Source organism: Stegostoma tigrinum, chromosome 22, assembly GCF_030684315.1.
Source record: "Stegostoma tigrinum isolate sSteTig4 chromosome 22, sSteTig4.hap1, whole genome shotgun sequence".
NCBI classification, from domain to species: Eukaryota; Metazoa; Chordata; class Chondrichthyes; order Orectolobiformes; family Stegostomatidae; genus Stegostoma; species Stegostoma tigrinum.
Genome location: NC_081375.1, coordinates 38077978 through 38104647, shown reverse-complemented (window position 1 = coordinate 38104647; position 26670 = coordinate 38077978). Strand labels below are relative to the sequence as shown.

The following is a 26670-nucleotide window of genomic DNA, read 5'->3' as shown; positions in this document are numbered from 1 at the left end:
GACAGATTTAGCTCAACTTCTCTTGCAATTCTGCCACAAATCTCCCCATTCACTACATCACTCAGATCGCTTGAAGATTTCGCCCTCACATCAGAAAGAGATCAACAGCACCACTGTTGCAGTCAATACAATAGCTATGGCCAGCTGCAGCAGTGGCCACTAAAGGGACTGCAACTGAGAGTTAACGCTGAATGAACTGTAGAAAACTTGCATGGCCGTCAGAAGCTCCAAAAAACATTAAAAATTCTGCCAAAGAGAACTATGAAATTTCCTACACTTATTGAAAAGGCATGGATCTCCTATCTGAATTTACCTGCTTCTAATAACACACCACACTGTGCTTTCTGAACCTCAAGATGTCCAACCCAGCTAACCACACTATTAAAGTTAAAATTGCTTTAGGCAATGAAGAGTTCCACAGATTAGAGACGTCAGGCCTCTGTTGTACCAATTTAGCAGAGGCTAGATTAGCACAACTTGCCAACCAGCAAAGAGCACATACCAAACAGTGCTAAGACAAGATCTGTGAAATGTCCATTTGAACTACAAAGTCAATTTATGGGATGGGCAGCACATTGGCACAAAAGTGGAGCAGACATTCAGCATGTGAAAATCGGATAATATATTAATGTTAGGATATCAAGTGTCCTTTGGCACTGTACAGATTATATGCCCCCAGGTGAGGGGTAAACGTAATCTATAAGCAAAAATTGGGTACCAGTGCATGTGTACATTTCTACCACTTCCCACACTGAAATGCTAGTTTTTACAGACCTAGCAAGTGATGGGTCAAACAACCATTGCCAAATTCATCATGTGCAATGCCTTAGCCATTCGATCGTGGGATCCATTATACTTGTGAGTTGCAACTAAAACTCAATCTGGCTACCCCAGATGTTTCATGTTGTGGACCCTACAAGCCCAGTCATGGCAGTCCACTGACATGCAAGGCCCTGTCCATGGTCACTCTTTTAAGTGTCAAGGCAATGGTGAGGACTACAGAACAAAAGGAATACCATTGGAAACTCCACGCTCACACTAAGAGAAGACGATCTAACTCTGTAAGCAGAATATCTCTGATGAAGGGTCTAGGCCCGAAACGTCAGCTTTTGTGCTCCTGAGATGCTGCTTGGCCTGCTGTGTTCATCCAGCCTCACATTTTATTATCTTGGAATCTCCAGCATCTGCAGTTCCCATTATCTCAGAAGCTACACAACACTGTTTGAATGAATATGTATGACTTTAGAACATAGAACAATACAGCGCAGAACAGGCCCTTCAGCCCTCAATGTTGCGCTGACCTGTGAGCTAATCTATGCCCATCCCCCTACGCTATCCCATCATCACCCATATGATTATCCAAGGATTGTTTAAATGCCCCTAATGTGGCTGAGTTAACTACATTGGCAGGCAGGGCATTCCAGGCCCTTACCACTCTGAGTAAAGAACCTGCCTCTGACATCTATCTTATATCCATCACCCCTCAATTTGTAGCTGTGCCCCCTCGTACAAGCCGATGTCATCATTCTCGGAAAAAGACTCTCACTGTCCACCCTATCTAATCCTCTGATCATCTTGTATGTCTCTATTAAATCCCCTCTTAGCCTTCTTCTCTCCAATGAGAACAGACCCAAGTCCCTCAGCCTTTCTTCATAGGTCCTTCGCTCCAGACCAGGCAACATCCTGGTAAATCTCCTCTGCACCTTTTCCAATGCTTCCACATCCTTCCTGCAATGAGGTGACCAGAACTGCATGCAATATTCCAGGTGAGGCCGCACTAGCGTTTTGTAACTTTCTGAATGTATATTGTGAAATCCATCCTGCGTTACTATGCAGCAAACATATAGTCTATAATTCACTCATTGATACCCTCAGAGGTATGTGAAATGTCACACACAAAGTGGAAGATACCTGATGTATGGGTAATTCATTCCCCACCCTGAACACGGATAGAAAATTTGAGTACAGCACCTAAATGATAGTATCTGAAATCCAGCAGCAATCTCATCAGCACGTACCCAGAACAAAGATCATATTGAGTACAAGCAGCAAGTAGCGTGAGTGTGAGATGAAATGGACAGCAAATTAGAAGAAGGGTACAACCCGAAATACCAAGCAGTTCAATTGCAACAGAGTTCAAATTGCAAGCCAAGCAAAACATCCCAAACCAGAATTCAGAAGATATACTACGACAGCCCACTGCAAAGATCACCATGATTATCTGGATAAGCAAATCACAGATATATTTCAGAGACTGATCAACTTGTTTTGTTTTCCTGCAAAAAGTTTAATTCTTTCAGGGAAAACTTTTAATTAAACAAAGGCATACGTTGTGATATGAAGTGCATGCATTTCAAGGGAATGTATCTCAAACTAACATCAATCAGTGCCAGCTGGACTGGATGTGAAGATCTACTCCCATGACTAGTCACCAATCTGTAAGCAGCAGGACTGAGAGTATGATGTGTATGTAGTAATCTCCTTGTATCTCCCAATGTAGTCTTATCTTCAAATTAAAAACCCACATTGTTGTCTCACCAATCCTTGTGCATGATTGGTACATGTACGTTGAGGAGAAAAATGTAACATGACATTATATTTTAAAATATCTTGTTACTCATGCTATTGATTTGTCTAACTTATGGGTCTAGTGTGTTTTGTTTTTCTTTGTTTTGGTTCTCACAGCAAAGCACAGACTCTGTGAAAGTCCTATACTCAGGGGAAAGCAAATTATACTCCATGGAAAAAAAAATATTGTTTGTAATCTGAAGAGTACTTGTGGAGATGAACTCTTCTGAGCTTGCAATAAGAAGACCATAAGATCCCATCTTGAAACCTAACATATTTATTTTTGCAATTAAGCATTTTGCCATGGATTTGCAGTATTGAGTATAGAATAACCCCCATATAATTTATAACGAGTTTTTCAAGAAAACTTTCCTTGCTTTTTTATTGCTTTTGAGTTTGCGGACTGCTTGGTACTCCACCATCCATTTACAACAAGAAAAAGAAACAATTTTCTCTGGAACCCTATGAAACTTCCACAAATTAATGACAGTTGAGTATGTGGACAGTTGAGTATTTGAGGTTACCACAATCCACAGGAGATGAATATTTAACCTCTTCAGGAGGTTGTAGGAAACAGCCCTGTTTCTGCAAATTACAAGGTTTCTGCCTCAGTCCTTATGATAGGAGATTTCCAAAACTCTGCATTGCTACTGGGTAGTGGAATTAATTAATCTACCAAGGGCCAGCTCAGATATGATGGGCCAAATAGTTTCTTTCTGAGCTATATCGTCGACAATTTTCTGTTTTGAATTATAGTTGCCAATGTTTAGCCAAGCCCTTCCCCAGCACTTAGAAATCTTGGAGAATAAGATTTATGGTATTAAAAGTGTTGTCAGATTCTCATTGGTTGTCAAGCGTAGCAGTATGTGAAAATATTCGTTAACTGAATGTTATACATTGATTTAGAATTTAGGTTTAATATATTGATAACTGGATACTTTGCATTCTAATAATCTACTTCTCCACTGATATGTAATGCAACTATGACTTCAGCTTAACATTATTTAACATCAGTAAGAGTGAAGATGCCTTTGCATTCTACACCATAACTAATTTAGATTTGACAGGCCAACAAATTGTAGCAAAGTGTTACAATTTGTTGAGCAGGTGACATGACCTAATAAACTAGGCTTTAAATACTCCAGCTGAAAAGAGCATATTTCCCATTTCAAACATGGACAATGGATCTCAGTAAGGCTTGGTCTGGATTCATATTATAGATTTCTCAAATTTCTGGGATTTTTACAAACTTCTGTGATCTACTTAGACTTTTGTAGTCCTCTGATCCGAGCTTGGGACAATCCCTTCCCTTCCCTTTATATCGTAATTATCATTGCCCTGGATTGGAACAGCCCCTTCCCTTAATAGCTTTCTTGCAGTGAGCATGGTTTTGATTTCCTTTCTCATACTCTAGCAGTAAATTACTCACCCCCCCACCTTTAGAAATCATTTGAGCCTATTGACCATTTATCAGGTCATGTAATTGATCTTTAATTGGTCCCTCCCATCTAGTGTTAACTGCTATCACATTCCTAAGTAAGAGGATTCTGACCCTTTCAGTTATGGCACTATGTCGAAACAGTCATCAACAGAATGTTCAAAATGTTTCATTCATTCGTAACTTGGTATTTTTACCTCTTAGTAAAGTGCTTGCACATAAATATATATGTACTAACTAAAATGCCTATTCAGCAATACTTAACATCAGAAAGAATAATTATCAACATTCGGGGCAATGTCATTGACCAGAAACTGAAATGAGCTAGACATATACAGTATCTTCAGCTGCTTCATCAATTACCTTCTTTAGGCAAGATGGGGTGATGTTCACTGATGTTTGTACCATGTTAAGCACCATTCATGACCACTCAGCTACTGAAACAGGCCATATTCAAATGCAGCAAGATCTCGAAAATATGCAGGCTTTGGCTGATGAGTGGCAAGTAATATTCATGCCATAGGAGTACCAAGCAATGATTAGGTCCAACAAGACAGAATCTATCCATCACCCTTTGACTTTCAAAGATATTACCATCACTGAATCCCCCACTATCAACACCCTGAATGTTGCCGTTCACCAGAAATTGAACTGAGCTAGTCATATGAGCACTGTGGCTAGAAAATATTATATATGAATGCACGAAGCATAAGAAATAAGGTGGATGAGCTTGAGGCTCAGTTGGAAGTTGGCAAGTATGATGTGGGGATAATTGAGACGTGGCTTCAAGTGAACAGGGCCTGGGAAATGAATATTCAAGGCTATACGTGCTATCAAAAGGACAGACTGGTGGGCAGAGGGGGTGGGGTGGCCCTGTTGGTGAGGAATGATATTCAGCCCCTTGCGAGGGGGGACATAGAGTCAGGACATGTAGAGTCAGTATGGATAGAGCTGAGGAATTCTAAGGGTAGAAAGACCCTAATGGGAGTTATCTACAGGCCCCCAAACAGTAGTCAGGATGTAGGCTGCAAGTTGAATCAAGAGTTGAAATTGGCCTGTCACAAAGGTATCACTACAGTTGTTATGGGGGATTTCAACATGTGGGTAGACTGGGAGAATCAGGATGGTACTGGACCCCAAGAAAGGGAGTTTGTAGAGTGCCTCTGAGATGGATTCTTAGAACAGCTTGTACTGGAGCCTACCAGGGAGGAGGCAATTCTGAATCTGGTGTTGTGCAATGAACCGGATTTAATCAGGGACCTCAACGTAAAGGAGCCATTAGGAGGTAGTGACCAGAATATGATAAGTTTTAATCTGCAGTTTGAGAGGGAGAAGGGAGAATCGGAAGTGTCAGTATTGCAGTTGAATAAAGGGAACTATGGAGCTATGAGGGAGGAGCTGGCCAAAGTTCAATGGTACAATACCCTGGAAGGGATGGCGGTGGAACATAATGGCAGGTATTTCTGGATATAATGCAGAAGGTGCAGGATCAGTTCATTCTAAAGAGGAAGAAAGATCCTAAGGGGAGGCAGGGGCGGCCGTGGCTGATGAGAGAAGTTAAGGACTGTATAAAGATAAAAGAGAAGAAGTATAACAAAGCAAAGATGAGTGGGAAGCCGGAGGACTGGGAAGCTTTTAAAGAGCAACAGCGGATAACTAAACAGGTAATACACAGAGAAAAATGAGCTATGAAGGAAAACTAGCTAAAAATATAAAGGAGGATAGTAAAAGCTTTTTTAGATATGTGAAAAGAAAAAAAATGGTTAAGACTAAAATTGGGCCCTTGAAGTCAGAAACGGGTGAATTTGTTATGATGAAAAAGGAAGTGGCAGAAGAGTTGAATAGGTAGTTTGGATCAGTCTTCACTAGGGAAGACACAAGCAATCTCCCAGATGTAATAGTGGCTGAAGGACCGAGGGTAATGGACGAACTGAAGGGTATTTATATTAGGCAGGAAATGGTGTTTGATAGACTGTTAGGTCTGAAGGCAGATAAGTCCCCCGGACCTGATGGTCTGCATCCCAGGGTACTTAAGGAGGTGGCTCTAGAAATCGTGGACGCATTGGTAATTATTTTCCAATGCTCTATAGATTCAAGATCAGTTCCTGCGGATTGGAGGGTGGCAAATGTTGTCCCACTTTTCAAGAAAGGAGGGAGAGAGAAAACAGGAAATTATAGACCGGTTAGCCTGATGTCAGTGGTGGGAAAGATGCTGGAGTCAATTATAAAAGATGAAATTACGACTCATATGGATAGCAGTAGCAGAATAGGTCAGAGTCAGCATGGATTTACGAAGGGGAAATCGTGCTTGACTAATCTTCTGGGATTTTTTGAGGATGTATCTATGAAGATGGACAAGGTAGAACCAGCGGTTGTAGTGTACCTAGACTTTCAGAAAGCCTTTGATAAAGTCCCGCATCGGAGATTGGTGAACAAAATTAGGGCACATGGTATTGGGGGAAAAATACTGAGTTGGATTGAAAATTGGCTGGCTGACAGGAAGCAAAGTGTAGTGATAAACGGATCCCTTTCGGAATGGCAGGCAGTGACCAGTGGGGTACCAGAAGGTTCGGTGCTGGGATTGCAGCTGTTTACGATATATATTAATGATATAGACGAAGGCATTAAAAGTAATATTAGCAAATTTGCTGATGACACAAAGTTGGGTGGCAGTGTGAAATGTGAGGAGGATGTTATGAGAATACAGGGTGACTTGGATAGGCTGGTTGAGTGGACGGATACATGGCAGATGCAGTTTAATGTGGATAAATGTGCGGTTATGCACTTTGGTGGCAAGAACAGGAAGGCAGATTACTATCTGAATGGAGTCAAGTTAGGTAAAAGGGGAAGCACAACGAGATCTAGATGTTCTTGTACATCAGTCAATGAAAGCAAGCATGCAGGTACAGCAGGCAGTGAAGAAAGCTAATAGCATGCTGGCCTTCATAACAAGAGGAATTGAGTATAGGAGCAAAGAGGTCCTTCTGCAGCTGTACAGGGCCCTGGTGAGACCGCACCTGGAGTATTGTGTGCAGTTTTGGTCTCCAAATTTGAGGAAGGACATTCTTGCTATTGAGGGAGTGCAGCGTAGGTTCATGAGGTCAATTCCCGGAATGGCGGGACGATCATATTTTGAAATATTGGAGTGACTGGGCTTGTATACATTTGAGTTTAGTAGGATGAGAGGGGATCTGATTGAGACGTATAAGATTATTAAGGGATTGGACACTCTGGAGGCAGGAAGCACGTTTCTATTGATGGGGGAGTCCAGAACCAGAGGACACAGTTTAAAAATAAGAGGTAGGCCATTTAGAACAGAGTTGAGGAGAAACTTCTTCACCCAGAGAGTAGTGGATATATGGAATGCTCTGCCCCAGAAGGCAGTGGAGGCCAACTCTCTGGATACTTTCAAGAAAGAGATAGATAGAGCTCTTAAAGATAGTGAAATCAAGGATTATGGGGATAAGGCAGGAACAGGATACTGATTGTGGATGATCAGCCATGATCATAATGAATGGTGGTGCTGGCTCGAAGGGCCGAATGGCCAACTCCAGCATCTATTGTCTAAGAGCAGGTTAGAGGCTGGGATGTTTCCAGTAAGCAAGTCAGCTCCTGACATCTGAAAATCCAAGGCACAAGCCAGAAGTGTGATGGAATATTCCCACTTTTCTGAATGAGTGCTACCCCATAAACACTCAAGAAGCTTTGCAGAACAAAGCTTGATTGGCACCTCATCCACAAACATTCATTCCCTCCATTATCTATGCTCAGTGGTGGCAATGTGTACCTTCTACAAGATGCACTGCAGGAATTCACCTCTTCCGAACCCATGATCACCAACAAATAAAAGGATAAATGCAGGAGATACCTTGGAACACCACCAACTGCAGTCTCTTATCCAATGCATTCACACCCTGACTTGAGCATAGTCACATTGCCTTTCCTTAAGTATCACTGGGTCAAAATCCTTAACAGTATCTGGGTATTCAAATACCAAATGGACTGCAGCAATTCAAGAGACAACTCACCACCACCTTCTCATGGGCAGTTTGAGATGAGCAATAAATGCTGAGCTAAGCTCACATGCCTGAATGATTTCAAACAAAAATCTATTTTTAGAGCAGTGTAACAAATAAAGAGATAAGTGTATGGTGAACCAATAAATGGTGTATGGTGAACCATTGGTGTGTTGTGGACAAAGATTTTGGCAGATTGCAAGTCTCTTGACAGGCCAATATCTTGATGACTTAGAGGAATACAGTGGCAATTAAGGAATATTATTGTGAAGAAGTTCGCTCATTCCAGTAACAGCATGTGGAATAGAACTGACAAAATTTCACTCAGTATGAATGATATATGGACAAAGTAAACACTTTTCTGCAAATTCCATCTTAGTTTATTCCAAAGTTGATTGTTCAGAAAACCCCGACTCCAGCCCAATTAACGATCAAGGTATTTATTTGGAGAGTCACAGTGATTTTTGTGCAGCATTACGGAACATGGTTGACAGGATCTGTTTTTCATTAAAACTTGGAATTGAATCTCTCGGAGCTCTGATTGAAGATGAATTTTGATATTTATCGTTGAATGATGCAGTATTTTTGTGTTAGTGAGTATTTCAGTTCCTCAGCTCGTATCAGTCAGAGATGATCAGGTAAAGTCATCTGACATTCTGCAGTTTGCATCTGGGGGTGAGTTGCAAAATTAAGTTGTACATCACAAAGGAGATTTTCTTCAATAATTTTTTCCAGTTAAATTTAGGAAAAACTGTAGATTTAGTATATAAATAGTACCTGAGCAGATACCGTGAAGAGATTTTCATGAACTGAAGTAGGCCCACTTTAAAGCGCAATTAATAGGCTTTGAGACAGGCACTGCTAAGATTTTACTAAAAGAAGATTCCTACTGTAAATACATAGACGTGTGGGTGTATTGGGTTAATTGTGTTTGTAAAGAACATAAATTGAAAATGAGTTTAGCATGTATCAATCCCCAAAGGATGATTTAACTTTGAAAACATGGATTTGGAGTTCTCATTACACATAGTGGCTCAGTGGTTCGCACTGCTGCCTCACAGCACTAGGAACTTGGGTGCGATTCTGCCATTGGGTGACTGTCTGTGTGGATTTCCTTTGGGTGCCCTGGTTTTCTGCCACAGTCCAAAGATGTGCGCATTAGTCGGATTGTCCATGCTAAATTGCCCATAGGGTTCAGGGACATGTAGATTGGGTGGGCTGCAGGGGATGGGCCTGGGTGGGATGTCTGAGGGTTGGTTTGGACTTGTTGGGCTGAAGGGCCTGTTTCCATGCTGTCAGGATTCTGTGATCTATGATGACTCTTAAAAACCATGGCAGTATTTGTATTATGACTCACAGTAAATAATATATACAGTGACGTGACAAATTGATGCTTCTCTATTCTGTAGCAGTGCATTGGAAACAGACATTTAATGCATTAAAATTGTGCTGAAACAATTGCTGAATTTGCAGGAATTTTTAACATATGCTGGGATATCCCTGTTAAATCATGCCGGAATAAAATTTGGAAATTAAATAAACAACATGTGAATAAGAAGTGACGTTGCTGCTATTTGAACCAAAACATAGTTCCATAAAGTTTCTGTTTAGTTTATGGAGACCATCATGGGATTTAGGTTAATGTTATTGATCACCTCTTGCAGTCTGGGAAGAATCAGAGCTTCAAAGTACAAAAATCGACATTGTAAAGCCTTAGATGCTACATTTCACAAACCAGTCGTAACAAATTATTTTGGATTGAGAGCAGCAGTTACCAAGATACTAACAGTACCACAGTGTTACAATCTGTAAGGCCTGCTGCAGCCAATCTATTTTCTCTCCCACTGCCAGACCTGCCTCTCACAACTGGACAAATGGCCCCAAAACACAAAATGGCTTCAGGGGGGCAACCTTATCACAAGCAAAAGCTCTGACATGTGTAACTACACTCCTATTTCACAACAATGTGCTGGTTAGACACTTGTTTTTGTCACCTCCTAGGAGAAGATTCCCTCAGGCCACTAAGTGTTCATAGTGAACATAGTGAAAAGATTTTCCATTTCTGTTCTCTGCCAGAATTTCTACAATTAATCCAGTAGTTTCCATCCACAGCTTTGCTAGACATATCATTGGAGGTCGTCCTGCTGTCTTGCAATGTTATGAGTGTGTCACGAATAGAGGAAGTACCAATCCACCCCACCCCTTGTTAACAATTTTGTATTTTCCATTTTGTTTAATAAAACCCATTCAATATGATCTGAAAAATTAAGCATGAACTTACCAACGACATAAAATTGAATGTTTCTGGGAAATTCCTTTCATTGGGAAATATGTCACTGATCTAAAGCAAAAGGATTATTTTCATCAAATTCCTGATAGGTTTTAACTATCTTTTTACCTTATTGTGTGAAATGTGTACATGTTTTACAGCAATATATTTCCGTCTACCTTTCCTCGCTTGAATTGACCTGTTAAGGGAATTCATACCTTGAGTCAAACACCAGAAATTAACCTTGTGTGACAATTAGCATTAATATAAAGTGGAGAGAAAATCAATTATTAAATTCTGTGCCACATGTCATTGTTAAGATACCATACAATGAAATCAGGTGAATTTTTACCCTATTTAAGATCTTCATCTTCCTCTTGCAACGGCCCCTCCAATCTGTTCGATAACCACGATGTGGTCTGCTACCACAAGATGGAAGTTAGCAATACACATACATGTGTCTGATATGCCACTTTGAACTCTGCAGAAACCAAATTCTTTACAGAATTCTATTGCAAAATGCCTCCCTGTGCTCTTGATAACTGTTAAAGAATGCAAGCTCCGCATGATTTATGTTATTAATACAATAATGACTAAAACTGTCTTTGGAAGCAAGAAAGAAATACAGATGAGTAGAGAGAAGACCCTGAGGCATTTATTGTTTAGGGAGTAGCTGTCCTCTCTCTTAGATAAACCTGTGAGAAATAGTCCAGGGAGGAATTGGATGGCACGTTATCTTAATGAACACAAATTGTGATACATCAAGACAGTAAAATCATGATGAGTTGAATCCCAAGGGATCCACCCACAAATTTGTTGTAAACAGGGCTTTGAGATTGCCAAGAAGGCTCCTATGTAACCTGATGTGGCTACAGTCACAGTCCATATCAAACAAATGCCAAAGGAAAACATAGTAGACAGTAGATGTGTCTTTATTGAACTTGCTCACATTTTGAATGTCTGGACTTTGTAAGCGGCAATGAAAAATATTGGGAGTTAACTCTGGAAAAACTCATAACCATCTTCTGCATAGCATGCCGTCTTCAGACAAGCCCACCATGTTGTCAATGCAAGACATGTTTCCATGTTTTCATGCTGCAATGCAAAATCCAGAACATCCCTATGACTGTTTTAGGAGCCAGCCTGGGAAACAGGTGGATGTGCAGGTGGGAATTCATTAAACTCTTCAGGGTCCGTAAGACCAAAAGATATTGGAGCAGAAGGAGGCTATTTGGTCCATTGAGTCTGCTCTGTCATTTATTGAAATTATGCTTTATCTGATCACCCTAAGCACCACAGTCCTGCCTTCTTACCATAACCCTTCATTCCCTTAGTGATTAAAAGTCAATCACAGCGTTCGAAAAACTTGATGACCCAGCTTCAACAGTCCTCTATGGTAAAGAATTCCACAAACTCATTAACCTCTGAGAGAGGAAATTGCTCCTTATCTCTGTCTCTAGTATATTAGGTGCAATCTAATTAGTGGCTCATGCCTTTAACAAGACCTCTCAATTTTTATACTCTGTTTCCATGAGATAAAGGATTATATTTTATTTGCCTTCTCTACTCCTTGCTGAACTTGGATAACAGCTTTTTGTGATTTTTGAACAAAGACCTCCTAGATCCCTCTTTACCACAGCTTTCTGTTGTCATTCTCTATTTGAATAATATTCAGCTCCTCTATTCTTCCTGCCAAAATGCATAACCTCACATTTTCGCATACTATATTTAATGTGTGCAGAGTTGTCCCTCAGCTACTTCACCTGCCTCTATCCCTCTGTATACTCTTTGCAGCATCCTCATTCTTTGTCTTAATGTCTCAGACATACACACTGCATTAAGTTACCATGAAAGAATTGATGTGATAAAGATAGTAAAACAGTCCCATTCAATCTGCATAAAAATGTCTCTTGTTGCATTACCCATGCTGTACATGACTAAAACCTTTTCCAATTACGGAAGAAATTTGCAGCCACCCTGCGGGATGACCTCTTTTTGGGCTACAGTGCTTTTAGAGTCATAGAGTCTTTCGGCACAGAAACGGGCCCTTCAGCCCACTATATCTATGCTGACCAACAAACACCAAACTAATTCCATTTACCTGCACTTGGTCCGTACCCTGCCATCCCTTGGTATTTTGAGTGCTCATCCAGAAGCTTCTTATATGTTGCAGAAGTGCCTGCTTCCATCACCCTCTCAGGCAGCATGTTCTATAATTCCGCCACCCTCTGGGTGAAAAGCATTTTCTCAGATCTCGTCTAAACTACTTACTCCTAACCATAAAGATATGCCCACTGGCCTTAGACACATCTGCCATGGAGAAAAGATTCTCATGACATATTCTGCCTATGCCTTTCATAATTTTGTATACCTCAATCAGATCCCTCTTCTGCCTCCTCTGCTCCAGGGAAAACAACCCCAGCCTATCCATTCTCTCCTCATAATTGAGACTTTTCATTCCAGTCAACATCCTGATAAATCTGCTCTGCACCCTCTCCAATTTGATCATTTCCTTCTGATAGTGTGGCAGAACCACACATGGTATTCCATCAGTGATAATGGGAACTGCAGATGCTGGAGAATCCAAGATAATAAAATGTGAGGCTGGATGAACACAGCAGGCCAAGCAGCATCTCAGGAGCACAAAAGCTGATGTTTCGGGCCTAGATCCTTCATCAGAGAGGGGGATGGGGTGAGGGTTCTGGAATAAATAGGGAGAGAGGGGGAGGCGAACCGAAGATGGAGAGAAAAGAAGATGAGTGGAGAGGAGAGTATAGGTGGGGAGGTAGGGAGGGAATAGGTCAGTCCAGGGAAGACGGACAGGTCAAGGAGGTGGGATGAGGTTAGTAGGTAGGAGATGGAGGTGCGGCTTGGGGTGGGAGGAAGGAATGGGTGAGAGGAAGAACAGGTTAGGGAGGCAGAGACAGGTTGGACTGGTTTTGGGATGCAGTGGGTGAAGGGGAAGAGCTGGGCTGGTTGTGTGGTGCAGTGGGGGGAGGGGACAAACTGGGCTGGTTTAGGGATGTGGTGGGGGAAGGGGAGATTTTGAAGCTGGTGAAGTCCACATTGATACCATTGGGCTGCAGGGTTCCCAAGCGGAATATGAGTTGCTGTTCCTGCAACCTTCGGGTGGCATCATTGTGGCACTGCAGGAGGCCCATGATGGACATGTCATCGAAAGAATGGGAGGGGGAGTGGAAATGATTTGCGACTGAGAGGTGCAGTTGTTTATTGCAAACCGAGTGGAGGTGTTCTGCAAAGCGGTCCCCAAGCCTCCGCTTGGTTTCCCCAATGTAGAGGAAGCCACACCGGGTACAGTCCTCCGACACTTCCGCCATCCAACGCATCATCCTCCGACACTTCCGCCATCCAACGCATCATCCTCCGACACTTCCACCATCTACAATCCAACCCCACCACCCAAGACATTTTTCCATCCCCACCCTTGTCTGCTTTCCGGAGAGACCACTCTCTCCGTGACTCCCTTGTTCGCTCCACACTGCCCTCCAACCCCACCACACCCGGCACCTTCCCCTGCAACCGCAGGAAATGCTACACTTGCCCCCACACCTCCTCCCTCACCCCTCTCCCAGGCACCAAGATGACATTCCACATTAAGCAGAGGTTCACCTGCACATCTGCCAATGTGGTATACTGCATCCACTGTACCCGGTGTGGCTACCTCTACGTTGGGGAAACCAAGCGGAGGCTTGGGGACCGCTTTGCAGAACACCTCCGCTCGGTTCGCAATAAACAACTGCACCTCCCAGTCGCAAACCATTTCCACTCCCCCTCCCATTCTTTAGATGACATGTCCATCATGGGCCTCCTGCAGTGCCACAATGATGCCACCCGAAGGTTGCAGGAACAGCAACTCATATTCCGCTTGGGAACCCTGCAGCCTAATGGTATCAATGTGGACTTCACCAGCTTCAAAATCTCCCCTTCCCCCACCGCATCCCTAAACCAGCCCAGTTCGTCCCCTCCCCCCACTGCACCACACAACTAGCCCAGCTCTTCCCCTCCACCCACTGCATCCCAAAACCAGTCCAACCTGTCTCTGCCTCCCTAACCTGTTCTTCCTCTCACCCATCCCTTCCTCCCACCCCAAGCCACACCTCCATCTCCTACCTACTAACCTCATCCCACCTCCTTGACCTGTTCGTCTTCCCTGGACTGACCTATCCCCTCCCTACCTCCCCACCTATACTCTCCTCTCCACCTATCTTCTTTTCTCTCCATCTTCGGTCCGCCTCCCCCTCTCTCCCTATTTATTCCAGAACCCTCACCCCATCCCCCTCTCTGATGAAGGGTCTAGGCCCGAAATGTCAGCTTTTGTGCTCCTGAGATGCTGCTGGGCCTGCCATGGTATTCCATCTGTGGCCTAACCAATGTTTTATGAAGTTGTAACGAGACTTTCTTGCTCCTATAGTCTGCACCCCAGTTAATGAAAACAAGTATCCTGAATGATTTCTTCATCATTCTGTCTAACTGCGCTGACACGTTCAGGGATTTGTGATTTAATCACCAAGGTCCATTTGTTCCTCAGTACTACCGAGGGACCTACCATTCATTATGCATAGCCTTCTCTGATTAAACCTCACAAAATGCATCACCTTGCAATTATCAGGATTAAATTCCATCTCCCACTGGCCTGAGATAGTAGGAACTGCCAATGCTGGAGAATCTGAGACAACAAGGTGTAGAGCTGGATGAACACAGCAGACCAAGCAACATTGTGCTATTGGCATGCCCAGTTTACCAGCTGATCACTGTCATACTGTAGCCTGAGAAAATCCTCCTTGGAATTAACAATGCCACCAGCTTTCATGACATCTGTAAATTTCCTAACTTTACCATCTACATTCATATCAAAATCATTCACATTACATAACAAACAGCAAGGGCATGAACACCAATCACTGTGATACACTACTGGTCACAGGCTTCCAATCACAAAAACACCCTCTATTATCACCCTTTGCCTCCTATTCGTAAGCCAATTTTAGATCCAGTTCTTACCTTTTGGACCAGCCATTCATTTGAGACCTTGTCAAAGGCCTTACTAAAGTCCATGTAAACCACATCATAGCACTACCCTCATCAAAATTTTTAGTCACCTTTTCAAAAAAATAATCAATTAAATTAGTCAGACAGGATCTTCCTTGAACGAGTCCATGCTGACTATCCCTGATCAATCTCTACCTTTCTGGGTGTCGATTAATCCTGTCCCTCAGAATTTTTCCAAACATTTCCCACCATGGATGTCAGACTAACTGCTCTTTAATTATTCGGCCCATGCCTGCTGCCCTTCTTGAACAAAGAAACCACATTAGCTATCCTTCAGTTATCTGGAACTTCACCTTTTGCCAGCGAAAAATATATAGAGTCACGGTAGTACAGTCAGACAAGATTGGGGGAGGCGATGGCCTAGTGGTATTATTGTTGGACTGTCAATCCAGAGACCCAGATAACATTCTGGGTTTGAATCCCACCATGGCAGATGGTGGAATTTGAATTCAACAAATATTTAGAATTAAGACTCTAATGATGATCATTGTCAATTGTTGAGAAAAGCCTATCTGGTTCACTAATAGGAAAGGAATCTGTCCTCCTTATCTGGTCTGGCCTACATGTGACTCCAGACCCACAGCAGTGTGGTTGGCTCTTAACTGCCCTCTAGGCAATTAGGAATAGGCAATAAATGCTGCTTAGCCAGCGATGCCCACATCCCGTGAATGAATAAAGGAAAGAAAATACAGCATGGAAACAGACCCTTCAGTCCATGCTGACTGTAATTCCAAACTAAACCAATCCCACTCACCTGCTCTTGGGCCCATATCCCTCCAAACACTTCTTATTCATGTACCTATCAAAATGTCTTTCAAGCGTTGTAACTGCACCTGCATCCACCATTTCTACGGGAAGTTCACTCCATTAGTGAACCACTCTCGGTGTAAAAAAATTGCCCCTCATGTCTTTTTAAAATATTTCTCCTCTCACGTTAAAGATATGCCCCTAGCCTTGAAATCCCCCACCTTAGGGGAAAAGAAACTCCTGCCATTCACCTCACCTATACCCACCGTGATTTTATAAACTTCTGAAAGGTCTCCACTGGACCTCCTACGATCCAGTGAAAAAAGGTCCCAGTCTGTCCAGCTTCTCCTTATAACTCAAACCCTCCATTCCCAGCAATGTCCTGGTGAATCTCTTCTGAGCCTCCTCCACCTTAATAATATCCTTCCTATAACAGGGAAACTAGAACTGGACACAGCATTCCAGAAGAGGCCACACCAACATTCTGTTGAATGTCCTTTTGTCATCGGGCTCCCAGCAATCTCCTCCCATGCCTCCCATAGGAGCCTTGGATAGATCTCATCAGGTCCGAGGGATTTATGCACCAGTCTGCCTGCTAAAACATCTAGTATCTCCTTATTAATTTACTATATTCTAGAACTTCACCGTCCCAACTAAAATCCCCAACTACAATGTCTTTCTCCTCTGCGATTGCAGATGAAGTGTATTCATTTAAGACATTTCCACATCTTCTGCCCCTCTGGTTTGTAATAGGCCCCACTATTTCCCTGGTAATCCTCTTACCCATAATATACTTACAAAAGGACTGGGGGCGGGGGGCATGCGGTTTCTCGTTCCCTTCCTAATTTCTTTAAAGCAACCTTCTGTACTCTCTATACTTTTGAAGACCCTCCCGGTTTTTAAAGTGGTGTACCAACATATGCTTCCTTCTTTTTCTTTATCAAACGCCTTATTCCTAGACATCCAGCAATCCTTGGAATTGCTGCCTTCCCGTTCACTCTTACAAGAACATGCCAGCCCTGAACCCTCACTATATCACCTGTAAAGGATGCCCACTTTCCAAATGTAGACTTACCTGCAAGTAGCTGTTCCCAGTCTATTTCCCAGATCCTGTCTAATGATATGGAAATTGTCCATCTCCCAGTTTAGCCACTTAACTTCTGCACTACCGTTGTCTGTTCCTAAAATTACTTTGAAACTTAGAATAATGGTCACTATCCCCAGAATGTTCATCCACTGAATCTTCAACCATTTGATTGCCTTCATTCCCCAGGATTAGATCTGGCACTGCCCCACCTCTAGTCAGACTATTTACACACTGGCACAAAAACCTCTCCTGGATGCATTTTAGATATTTAAGGCAATCCCGGTTAATATTAGCAAAGTTGAAATTCCATACAACTCTAACCCTATTCCCCTTACACCTTTGTGATTTGCCTACGTACCAGCTGCTTTATCTCCCTCAGACTGTTGAGAGGCCCGTTGAATAATCACAGCAAAGTAGTCCCCCTTTTTTATTTCTAAGCTGTACCAGATGGTCTCATTTGAAGGCCCTTCTAGGACATCCTCCCTCATTATTTCATGACGGTTTCATTGGTTAATAATTCAATGCCTCCATCTCTCTTACATCCCATCCCATTGTGCCTGAAACTTCGGTACCATGGAATGTTGAGCTGCCAGTCCTGTCCTTCCTTTAACCATGTCTCAGTGATTACAATAAATTACATTCCCATGTGCTGATCAATGCTGTAAGTTCACTCATCTTATCAGTCAAAGTCCTTGCACTGAAGTAGATATAGTTTAGTTTTCTGGGCCTCCCATATGCCTTATCCTGCCCATGTCTTCGCTGCCTACTGGACTGTTCCAGTATTCCTTCTATATCTGATTGGTTCTTACTCCTGACTGATCATCTGTGGTATACCCCGTCCCCCTGTCAGATCAGTTTAGACCCTCCCCAGCAGCATGAGCAAACCTCCCAGCATTGGTTATTGGACCTGTTCCGGTTCAGATATAACCGGGTCCAGCTTGTACAGGTCTCACCTCCCCCAGAAGCTGTCCCAATGATCCAAAAATTTGAACCTTTCTCTCCTCCCTTTAGCCACGCATTTATTTAATCTGTTTTCCTATTCTTGTACTCAATAGCAGAGTTTAAGAGCCCTGCAGGTTAACGTGTTTGATTTGAGTGAGAACACATGGCAGTGCACAAGAACATGATGAACACTCATTTGAACAGGAATTTATTTACATTTTAGTACTATTTTGATGAGAAAAATTACAAAGTCCTGGTTGTATAAGACTCAGAAACTAAAATCATTGAGCCTTCTTGTATATTTTGATGCAAGAGCTTTTTTTCTAGATATATTTATATATTGTTGAGTTAGTTTGCAATGATTATAATTTGTGTCTCTACAGTGCATCTAATGTAAAACATCATCTCACTGTACGTCACAAGGTTAAAACGGAAATAAATACCATATCAAAGAACGGAAAGCAAAATAACTGACAAATGACTTCGGCGATGATTAATTTTAAAGAAAATCCTGATTGAGAGGTCATGAGAAGGATCTTTTGGTGATAGATTTCAAAAGGTTGGGACCAAAGTGGCAGACAGCATGGCAACATGTGGGGTACTAGAGATCAAAAGCAGCGGAACAGACCACTTGGGCACTTGTAAGGCTGGAGGACAAATAGATCATAGAGCGGTGAGGAGTGAGACCATGAAAGGGAGGATTTCAAAGAAAAAGTGACAGTAATTTTGACTTGGCCCTTGTAGACTGATGTGGTCTGTATTCAAATGATTATACCAGAATATAATATCCTTCATTTAGCATGTTCTGAGTATTCTTATTTTACAAGAAACAGCTGTTACTTCACTAGTTAATCCAATAGCAGCCTTCAGTGCACAGAAAATGAATTTTAACTCTGAGGGACTGAGTCACTTGACAGCATCTGCTGCTAAAAAGTCTGAAACCTGGTTAAAATGACGCTAACTGGTTGGCAAGGAGATGATGCAGTAAGGAACTTACATCACGTGTCATGCTGAAGGGCTCGGCGGAGGACAGTGTGCTTTTTCATGATTGGGTGTCTGAGGGTAACTATGGGCAGATATAACAGACTTTGAAGGTTAATTGCTACATCTATAGGTGATTATTGCTTTACCACTTTTTTGATGATGTTTTGTAACTGCAAAAACAGTTTTGTTGATTATTATGTGCAAAATAGTTGCCAGTATTCCACATAAGCATGCTGTGAGGCATATAACAAAAGAGAATTAGTCAGATGCTAATAATGTTGTTGTGCAGTTATTTCAATGTACGTGTATGTATAATCGAGCCAGTTCTTCTTTCTTGGCACAAATCAAATGGCATTTGACCAAATGATGTTCTGCATATTACAGGGTATTATGGGATGGAGCTGTGAATCAATAAGGCTTTGCACATTGAGAAAGACTGCAGCAAGTTGCAGAGTCAGCGACCTGGTCACTTTGCAGACTAGCTGAGTCCATTTTCTTTCTGTACCGTCTCAGGAGCAGTCTCGGAAATCCGGGGGCGGGGGGGGAGTTTATGTTTTGAGTAATTCTTCAGTTGGACCTATAAGTCACTCCCGGAGATAATGTCTGGTTTCAAGATGCAGTTATTCAGTAGTGACAGCAGCAATGTGCCGTATTCTCGTCTCAGCTGGCCAAGCGATGAGTTTCTGTCGGCTGACCTTTCAAGGATCCAGTATCTTATCCGGTTCCTTGAGTTTATTCATTACTTAGGAAGCATTTACAAGATGATGAAGAAAAAACTGAGGTGTTGAACCTCTTTGCTTTTCAGATGCTGCCAAAGTTCTGAGAATCTTTTTGTCATGTTATGTAGCTCGAGAATACTGGATGTTGATAATTAGTCTGGAAATCTTGTAATTTGATTTAATTGATTTAAACGTCAAAATCTCATTCCATGCATGTGGCTGTGTGCCTTCGTATTTCAATATACCTTAGTATGTAGAGTTAATAATGCTGCATTGCCACAGTTCATTCAAGGGCAACACTCCTAGCAGATGTTGCAGAAAGGGCAAAAGTAGCTAGTTTGTGTTCAGCACACTGATGCTAACCTTAATTTGTGGTGTGTTATAAAATTATTCACAGAACATAATGATAAAAGTATGAAGGCTCTGTTTTATGAAGTAAATTATTGGAAAAGAATGTGGAATGTTGGGAGGGTCTAATCGGTAAAGTCAGAGGGCTTCCGTTTAAGAAATACTGCAATCTCGCATTTGTTGGTTTGTGACCACAAAGTATAATGAAACTTAAATGTAATGTTATGGCTGTAACATATTAGGTCAAATGGAACAATAGAATGTGAGTGAATAGAATGATCTAATTCTTATGACTTTCCCAAATAATTAAGATGAACACCGAGCTCCTTTTTATTTCTGAAGATGTTTTTCATTAAAGTTTTAGACATTGCTGGCATTATTGGGGGCGACTGGCTTAAAGGAGATATTGAGAAAGCTGTATTTTGATTGGGAATATGGCCATCAACATAGGATGGTTCAGCATCAAGTACATGTGTTAGTTCATATCTATCAGAAAATCAAGTTTGTAATCTTTCCAGGCTACATATGCCCCATCAGTGTCCGCAACACTCAATTAGCTTTGTTTTAAAGATGGTATAAATAGCATATCAAAATAAAGCATCATTGATGTTAAACAAAATCCATTGTAATGGCTTAGGTTTCCAAGGTTATTATAACAGTGAAACTGCCTCTTTAAGTTTGTTGGGTTTGTTCTGATCAAGAAAACTCTACTTTTATTTTCGCAACCAGTGCTGTTATTATCAGATACGACTGTCATGGTAGGTGCATGTTACCGATCTTCCATGTTCATACAATGTGAATGTTGTTTCACTACTGTGTTTACAAAGTGGTTTGAGTTGTGCCAAGGTTGAGTCGAAATTTGCTTTATGCTTGTTCTACCGACCATAAAGTATTTTGACACTATTCTTTCTCTGTTGTAGAGCTGAAAAGACAGAAGTATTAACTGAAGATCTGCTTCAGGTAATATTTCCTTCTCCATGTTGTTGAAAGAGACATAATCCTTTTCTTGTTCTGTTTATTCTTGAATTTATAAAATTTATGTGTTAACAAATTTCACTTTTTGTGTTTGAAGTTTTAAAAGCAGAAGTAACTAATTGGAACACAGTCTGAGAGTGTCAAAGTTTGGATCATTCTCTTTGACTTTGAAGTTGAAATTTCATCTCCAAAACTAATTTGTACTCATTAGGCTCAAATCCCCCTCCCACAGCATCCATTCTCACGTCTTAACTTGGAACATTCTGATCTTAGTCTGTTATTCGCCTTCCTTTGACTTTAATCCTGATTCTTAATAACCTTCATCTTCTAAATTGACAAGGAACAACTAATAACACTGTAATTCAGACCAACAAGCGTAAGTCTTACAATAACCAGATCTATAGCAGACTGTCAGATGCTAGAGCCAAATAGAGCAGCAATACTCCGGGGGCACTATCGATGACTGACTGGCCAGTCTGGTTCAATCATGGTGACAGAAACAGCTAACACTAGAGTCAAGTTTCTTGCTGCTCAACCCTGGATATTTCTGTAAACCAACAACCCAATATGTAGTGTATTTCTACTGAATAAGCAATAGGCAGGTCATTTGCAACTTTAGCTTGTTTAACTCAATACATATTATGAGTTCAGAGATAGTAGGAACTGCAAATGCTGGAGAATCTGATATAACAAGGTGTAGAGCTGGATGAACGCAGCAGGCCAAGCAGCATCAGAGGAGCTGGAAAGCTGACGTTTCGGGCCTCATTTCTGAAGAAGGGTCCAGGCCCGAAACGTCAGCTTTCCTACTCCTATGATGCTGCTTGGCAGTTCAATGTCAAGTTCCTTCCTCAATTGGTTTTGCAGAAATCTTGTTTCAACCAAATTTCCTGACGTTCTACTGTTCTGAACACTTAACATACCAAAGTAAACAAGCTCCATATCCCAATGTGTTAAAACAATGTTAATATTTATAATGCACCTCCGAGTTTGTTTAATTTAGTTTGTACATTCAGATACCCTTATAACCCATGTGGGAATAAATGAAGTAGCACCATTTTGTGGACTCATAAAGGCAAGTGAGCTATGTCCATGAGACAACACGGTGTAGAGCTGGATGATCACAGCAGGCCAAGCAGCATCAGAGGAGCAGGAGAGCTGACGTTTCGGGTGTGGACCCTTCTTCTAGACCTGAAATGTTAGCCTTCCTGCTCCTCTGATGCTGCTTGGCCTGCTGTGTTCATCCAGCTCTACACCTTGTTGTCAGATTCTCCAGCATCGGCAGTTCCTACTATCTCTGAGATCTGTCCATGATTTCTTTAGATATTTTTGATCACCTGTTGTGAAACAACTCTGGAGAAAGTGGAACTTGAATCCAAATGTTCTAATCCAGAGGTAGGGATACTACTATAAAAGCCCTGTGATCACTTTATGCTGGAGTATCTACACATGTTCAGTCAATTATGACAGAGCAGGACACAGGCTTCTGATCTTAGGCCTTATGCATTAAGACAGATCAAAGCAGTCAACTGAAGCCAATTAAAATTGAAGAAAACATGTTAGTTCAGGGAACCCTACTGACTTTGTGATTCTGGAGAATGCCCTGTTCCAGTTAGCAAGTGATTAGAATTGGTAATGCTGCTTGATAGCACTTGGGAAATTTAATGTTCAAGCTGATGTTAAGTATGTGTGAAACCTTGAGCTTAATATCGTCACAGCAAAACCAACAGTGTCCAGTGCATTCTGAGCTTGTTTTTCTATAAGTATTGTAAATACTGGGACTTTACATACAGAAAGACGCCAAATTAACTGCCCTCGACATCTAGCTGCTGTTAACTCCAAGTGGAAAGTTAGGAGAGACATTTAAATCTCTAGTACCAACTGAGTCTGTAAATAAATATCAATTAAAACATAGCTGAAAGCCACAGGGAAAAATGGAATAACTGGTCACTCAACAAAGAATAATCTCTGGGAGATGCATCAGTTTTGATTAGCTGTTTTAGTTTATTTCATCATTATGATCAGAAAGGGTTAACTGTTTCTTGTGAGGCTTGCTGCTGGATTTACAGTCTCACATTACAGAATGTTATTGTCTAGCTGTAGATAATGACCTTCACTCTTAACTGAAGGGAATCTGTCTGGATCTATTGTTCCAAAATACTGCCAACTTTAAACTGTAGCACCTCCAATAATAACATTTTCTCTTATTTAGTAATAATGTAGTTTGGATTTATTACCACCACATCAAAGATTAAACCTCAGTTATCTTCCAATAATGTGCCGTGATTTTACTTTGAAGAATAATAAATCAAAAGTAATTTCAAAGTGTATTTATTGCGGCCCCAATATAATAATGTTGTCGCACCAAACAGGTGGAGAAACGACTGGAGCTGGTAAAACAAGTGTCCCACAGCACCCACAAAAAACTAACAGCATGTCTACAGGGACAACAAGGTGTGGACGCCGACAAACGATCCGTACGTTTTCTTCAATTACTGTTCACTGATATAGTCAGTCTGAAGCACCTTCCAAGAAATCGGGGGGGAGTTGTATTAAAGAGGCATTGGTTTCATGTGAATAGACTTTGGCAAATCTTCTTTCGTTTGTTTGGACATCTGAAATGGAGTGTCTGAAATATTGCATGCAGTCACACCATATGTGCAAATTTCCAGTTCCCAATGGAGAGGAGGTTCCGGATGAGGCCCGTCCCTTTTTGAGAAATGAAATCAGAAATTGCCGGGGAAGCTCAGCAGGTCTCGAAGCACCTGTGGGGAGAGAAACAGAGTTAATATTTCAAGTCACAGGGTTCTCCTGTACTGTCAGAGTTGTGTTGGTATAGTCCAGTTGGGTTAGCTGTTGGGAACACTAGACCAGCAGTCCATTGTAAATCTCTGCTGATTTTCCTTTCTTTGGAAGGCAATGGTAGGGAAAGTTGGGAATGGTGTGTAACAAATGGGTGACTACTGATTGTTTTCCATTGGAGTTAATGTGGATAGTTGCTGCTAGGTCCATAAGAGTGGGAGTGATGCTGGATGATGGAAATGGCAGAGTGGATGAAAGTTATTGGTCTTATGAGTAGGATCTTGCAGTGGCTCACTCCATTTTCCTGCCCCCACTTTTTCATCCCTTTCTCTCTCTGTTTCTCTCCCCTCCCCCCACTTTCTCTTTGCTCCTTTCTTTCTCTCCCATCTCCTTCTATCTCTTTCACTCTTACCCCATCATGGTGCTGGCTGTTTTCCAGACTTGTCCACCCTCAGTTCTTGATCCCTGTCCCAGTCCCTGATCTGGTCCTGTGTCAACACAGACTTGATCCCTGTACCCAATTTCTATTACTAAATATCAGCGTCAGGAAAAGATGGTGGGAAAATTCACAAACCTTTGGAAATATTCAAACTTTAAAGGTACCTATCATTTTTATAAAGGGATTCCTATGTTGGTTAGTGAGCTAGATACTAATCTATACAGGGCTGCATTGTGGTCTATAAACTGTAGGTTGGACAGCCTTACTTTGTGTCGTGTCACCATTGTCACAGAGGACTTTGGGGTTGCTCTCTCATAGAGAGGGTGGTGGGTTTAACTAAGGGTTGCGACGTTATCATTGAAAGTGAAATTTAGCCATTGTGTACATTAACCATTTCTGAGTAAGGGCCTGAGCCCAAAATGTCAGCTTTCCTGCTCCTCTGATGCTGTTTGGCCTGCTGTGTTCATCCAGCTCTACACCTTGTTATCTCATTAACCATTGTGTGTTGGTTGAACAATGAGTGAATGTTTAAAACATTTTAAAAGATGTTTTGAAGAAGGATATCTCTTGAAACAATGAGTTCCTGTGTTCTCTACACATGTTGGAATGTTGGTAACCTTTTCTGTACCCATTTTCCAGCAGTACTTTCCATTATTGTTCAAAGTCAATATATGACTATTTGCAATAAATGATCTCATTTAAGAAGGAACTTGCAGCCCATTCATTCAAGACATGATAAGGGGATATATTTTTCCCTGTATGTATTTACAACAAGATTATAAACATTTGTTTGAAGAATATGTTCAGCATTTTTGTTATAGAATCCCTACAGTGTGGAAACCAGTGCCCAACAAGTCCACACTGACACACAGAGCATCCCACTCAGAACTATCCCCCTAATCTACTCACCCCTGAATACTAGGGGCAATTTAGCATGGCCAATCCACTTAACCTGCACATCTTTGGAATGTGGGAGGAAACCAGAGCACCCAGAGGAAACCCATGCAGACATGGGGAGAATGTGCAAACTCCACACAGACAGTTGCCCGAGGGTGAAATTGAACCTGTGTGCCTGGCGAAGTGAGGCAGCAGTGCTATCTACGGAGCCACTGTGCCACCCCTTATTTTTGCACAATAGCAAACCAGTGAAAATTTGTCCCCTATTAGAATCACTGATGTTTCACTGAATCTGTTACATCTGTTGTTTCTGTAGGAAAGCTGGTGGAATTTTAACTCATTTCCTTGTGAAATCTTCATATGAGAAAAGCATGGGGTATCAGCCAGCTTGTTGAATACGTTGCTTGTATATTTAGTAGATGGCATATTTGAGATCTGACTGTAAATCATGTTGGTCTTTTCCACAGAAAAAGCTACCATTAACAACATTAGCCCAGTGTTTAGTGGAAGGCTCTGCCATCCTGGGTGAAGATACTTTGCTTGGGTAAGGCTTTACAGTTCTTTCTTTGGTTTAGCTTCCATATAATTTATCACAAGTTCCATGTGCTTGATCCTATCATACAGATTAATTAATAAGAATGAACGTGCAAAAAAGAGAAGTCAGCCATTCACCCATCAAGCCCACCCAGCCATTCCATAAGAACATGTTTTGTCTATTTGTTTTTGAATTTCATTTTCCCTTCTATCCTGGCTAACCCTTGATTCCCTGGCCCAACAAGAATCTACCCGCCTCTACTTTAAAAATATTCAAAACGCCCACTTTTATCACCTTCTGAGGTAGAGATTTCCAAAGTTGCACAACCCTTTGAGATAAATAAATTCCCCTCATCTCGGTTCTGGAATGATGACTCCAACTTTTAAAACAGTGACCCCTAGTTAAGGACAAAGTACCTTCTTTGTACAGTACAAGAGCAGTCCCCTCAGCCCACCAAGCCTGCACTGACGCATCACATCTTTCTAAACTAAAAACTTTTTGCCTCTACATGGTCTGTATCCCTCTATTCCCTGCCTGTTCATGTAGTTGTCAGATACCTGTTAAACATTGAGATTGAGTCTGGTTATAGGTGCTCCTCTGGAGCACATTCCAGGCACTTAACACTCTCTGTATGAAAAAATTGCCTCTGGCATCTCCTTTAAACCTTGCGCTTTTTACCTTAGAATTACATCCCCATGTAATCGTCATCTCTACACTGGGAAGAATACTCCAATCGTGCATTCTATCCATGCCTCCCAAAATTGTGCAAACACCGATAAGACCACTCCTCAGCCTCCGACGTTCAAGTGAATACAAACTGAGCTTTCCCCATCTTCT

The 26670-nt window shown here is 41.7% G+C and overlaps 1 protein-coding gene across 13 annotated transcripts in view; it reads left to right on the top strand.

Annotated features, from left to right (window-relative positions):
• The window catches only part of LOC125463603 (rho GTPase-activating protein 44-like), a 306257-nt gene that overhangs the window by 161467 nt on the left and 118120 nt on the right, over positions 1-26670 (top strand). For 3 of the 13 annotated variants that reach the window (XM_048555073.2, XM_048555071.2, XM_048555076.2), the window contains exons 1-4: positions 19568-19902; positions 21109-21148; positions 23533-23637; positions 25766-25842. In XM_048555073.2, the coding sequence (XP_048411030.1) occupies positions 19721-19902; positions 21109-21148; positions 23533-23637; positions 25766-25842 (404 nt within the window). In that variant the 5' untranslated portion in view covers positions 19568-19720. Of the gene's footprint in view, positions 1-19565; positions 19903-21108; positions 21149-23532; positions 23638-25765; positions 25843-26670 lie in introns of those variants that run through there. The other 10 variants (XM_059653787.1, XM_048555070.2, XM_048555080.2 and 7 more) reach the window with 7 other exon arrangements.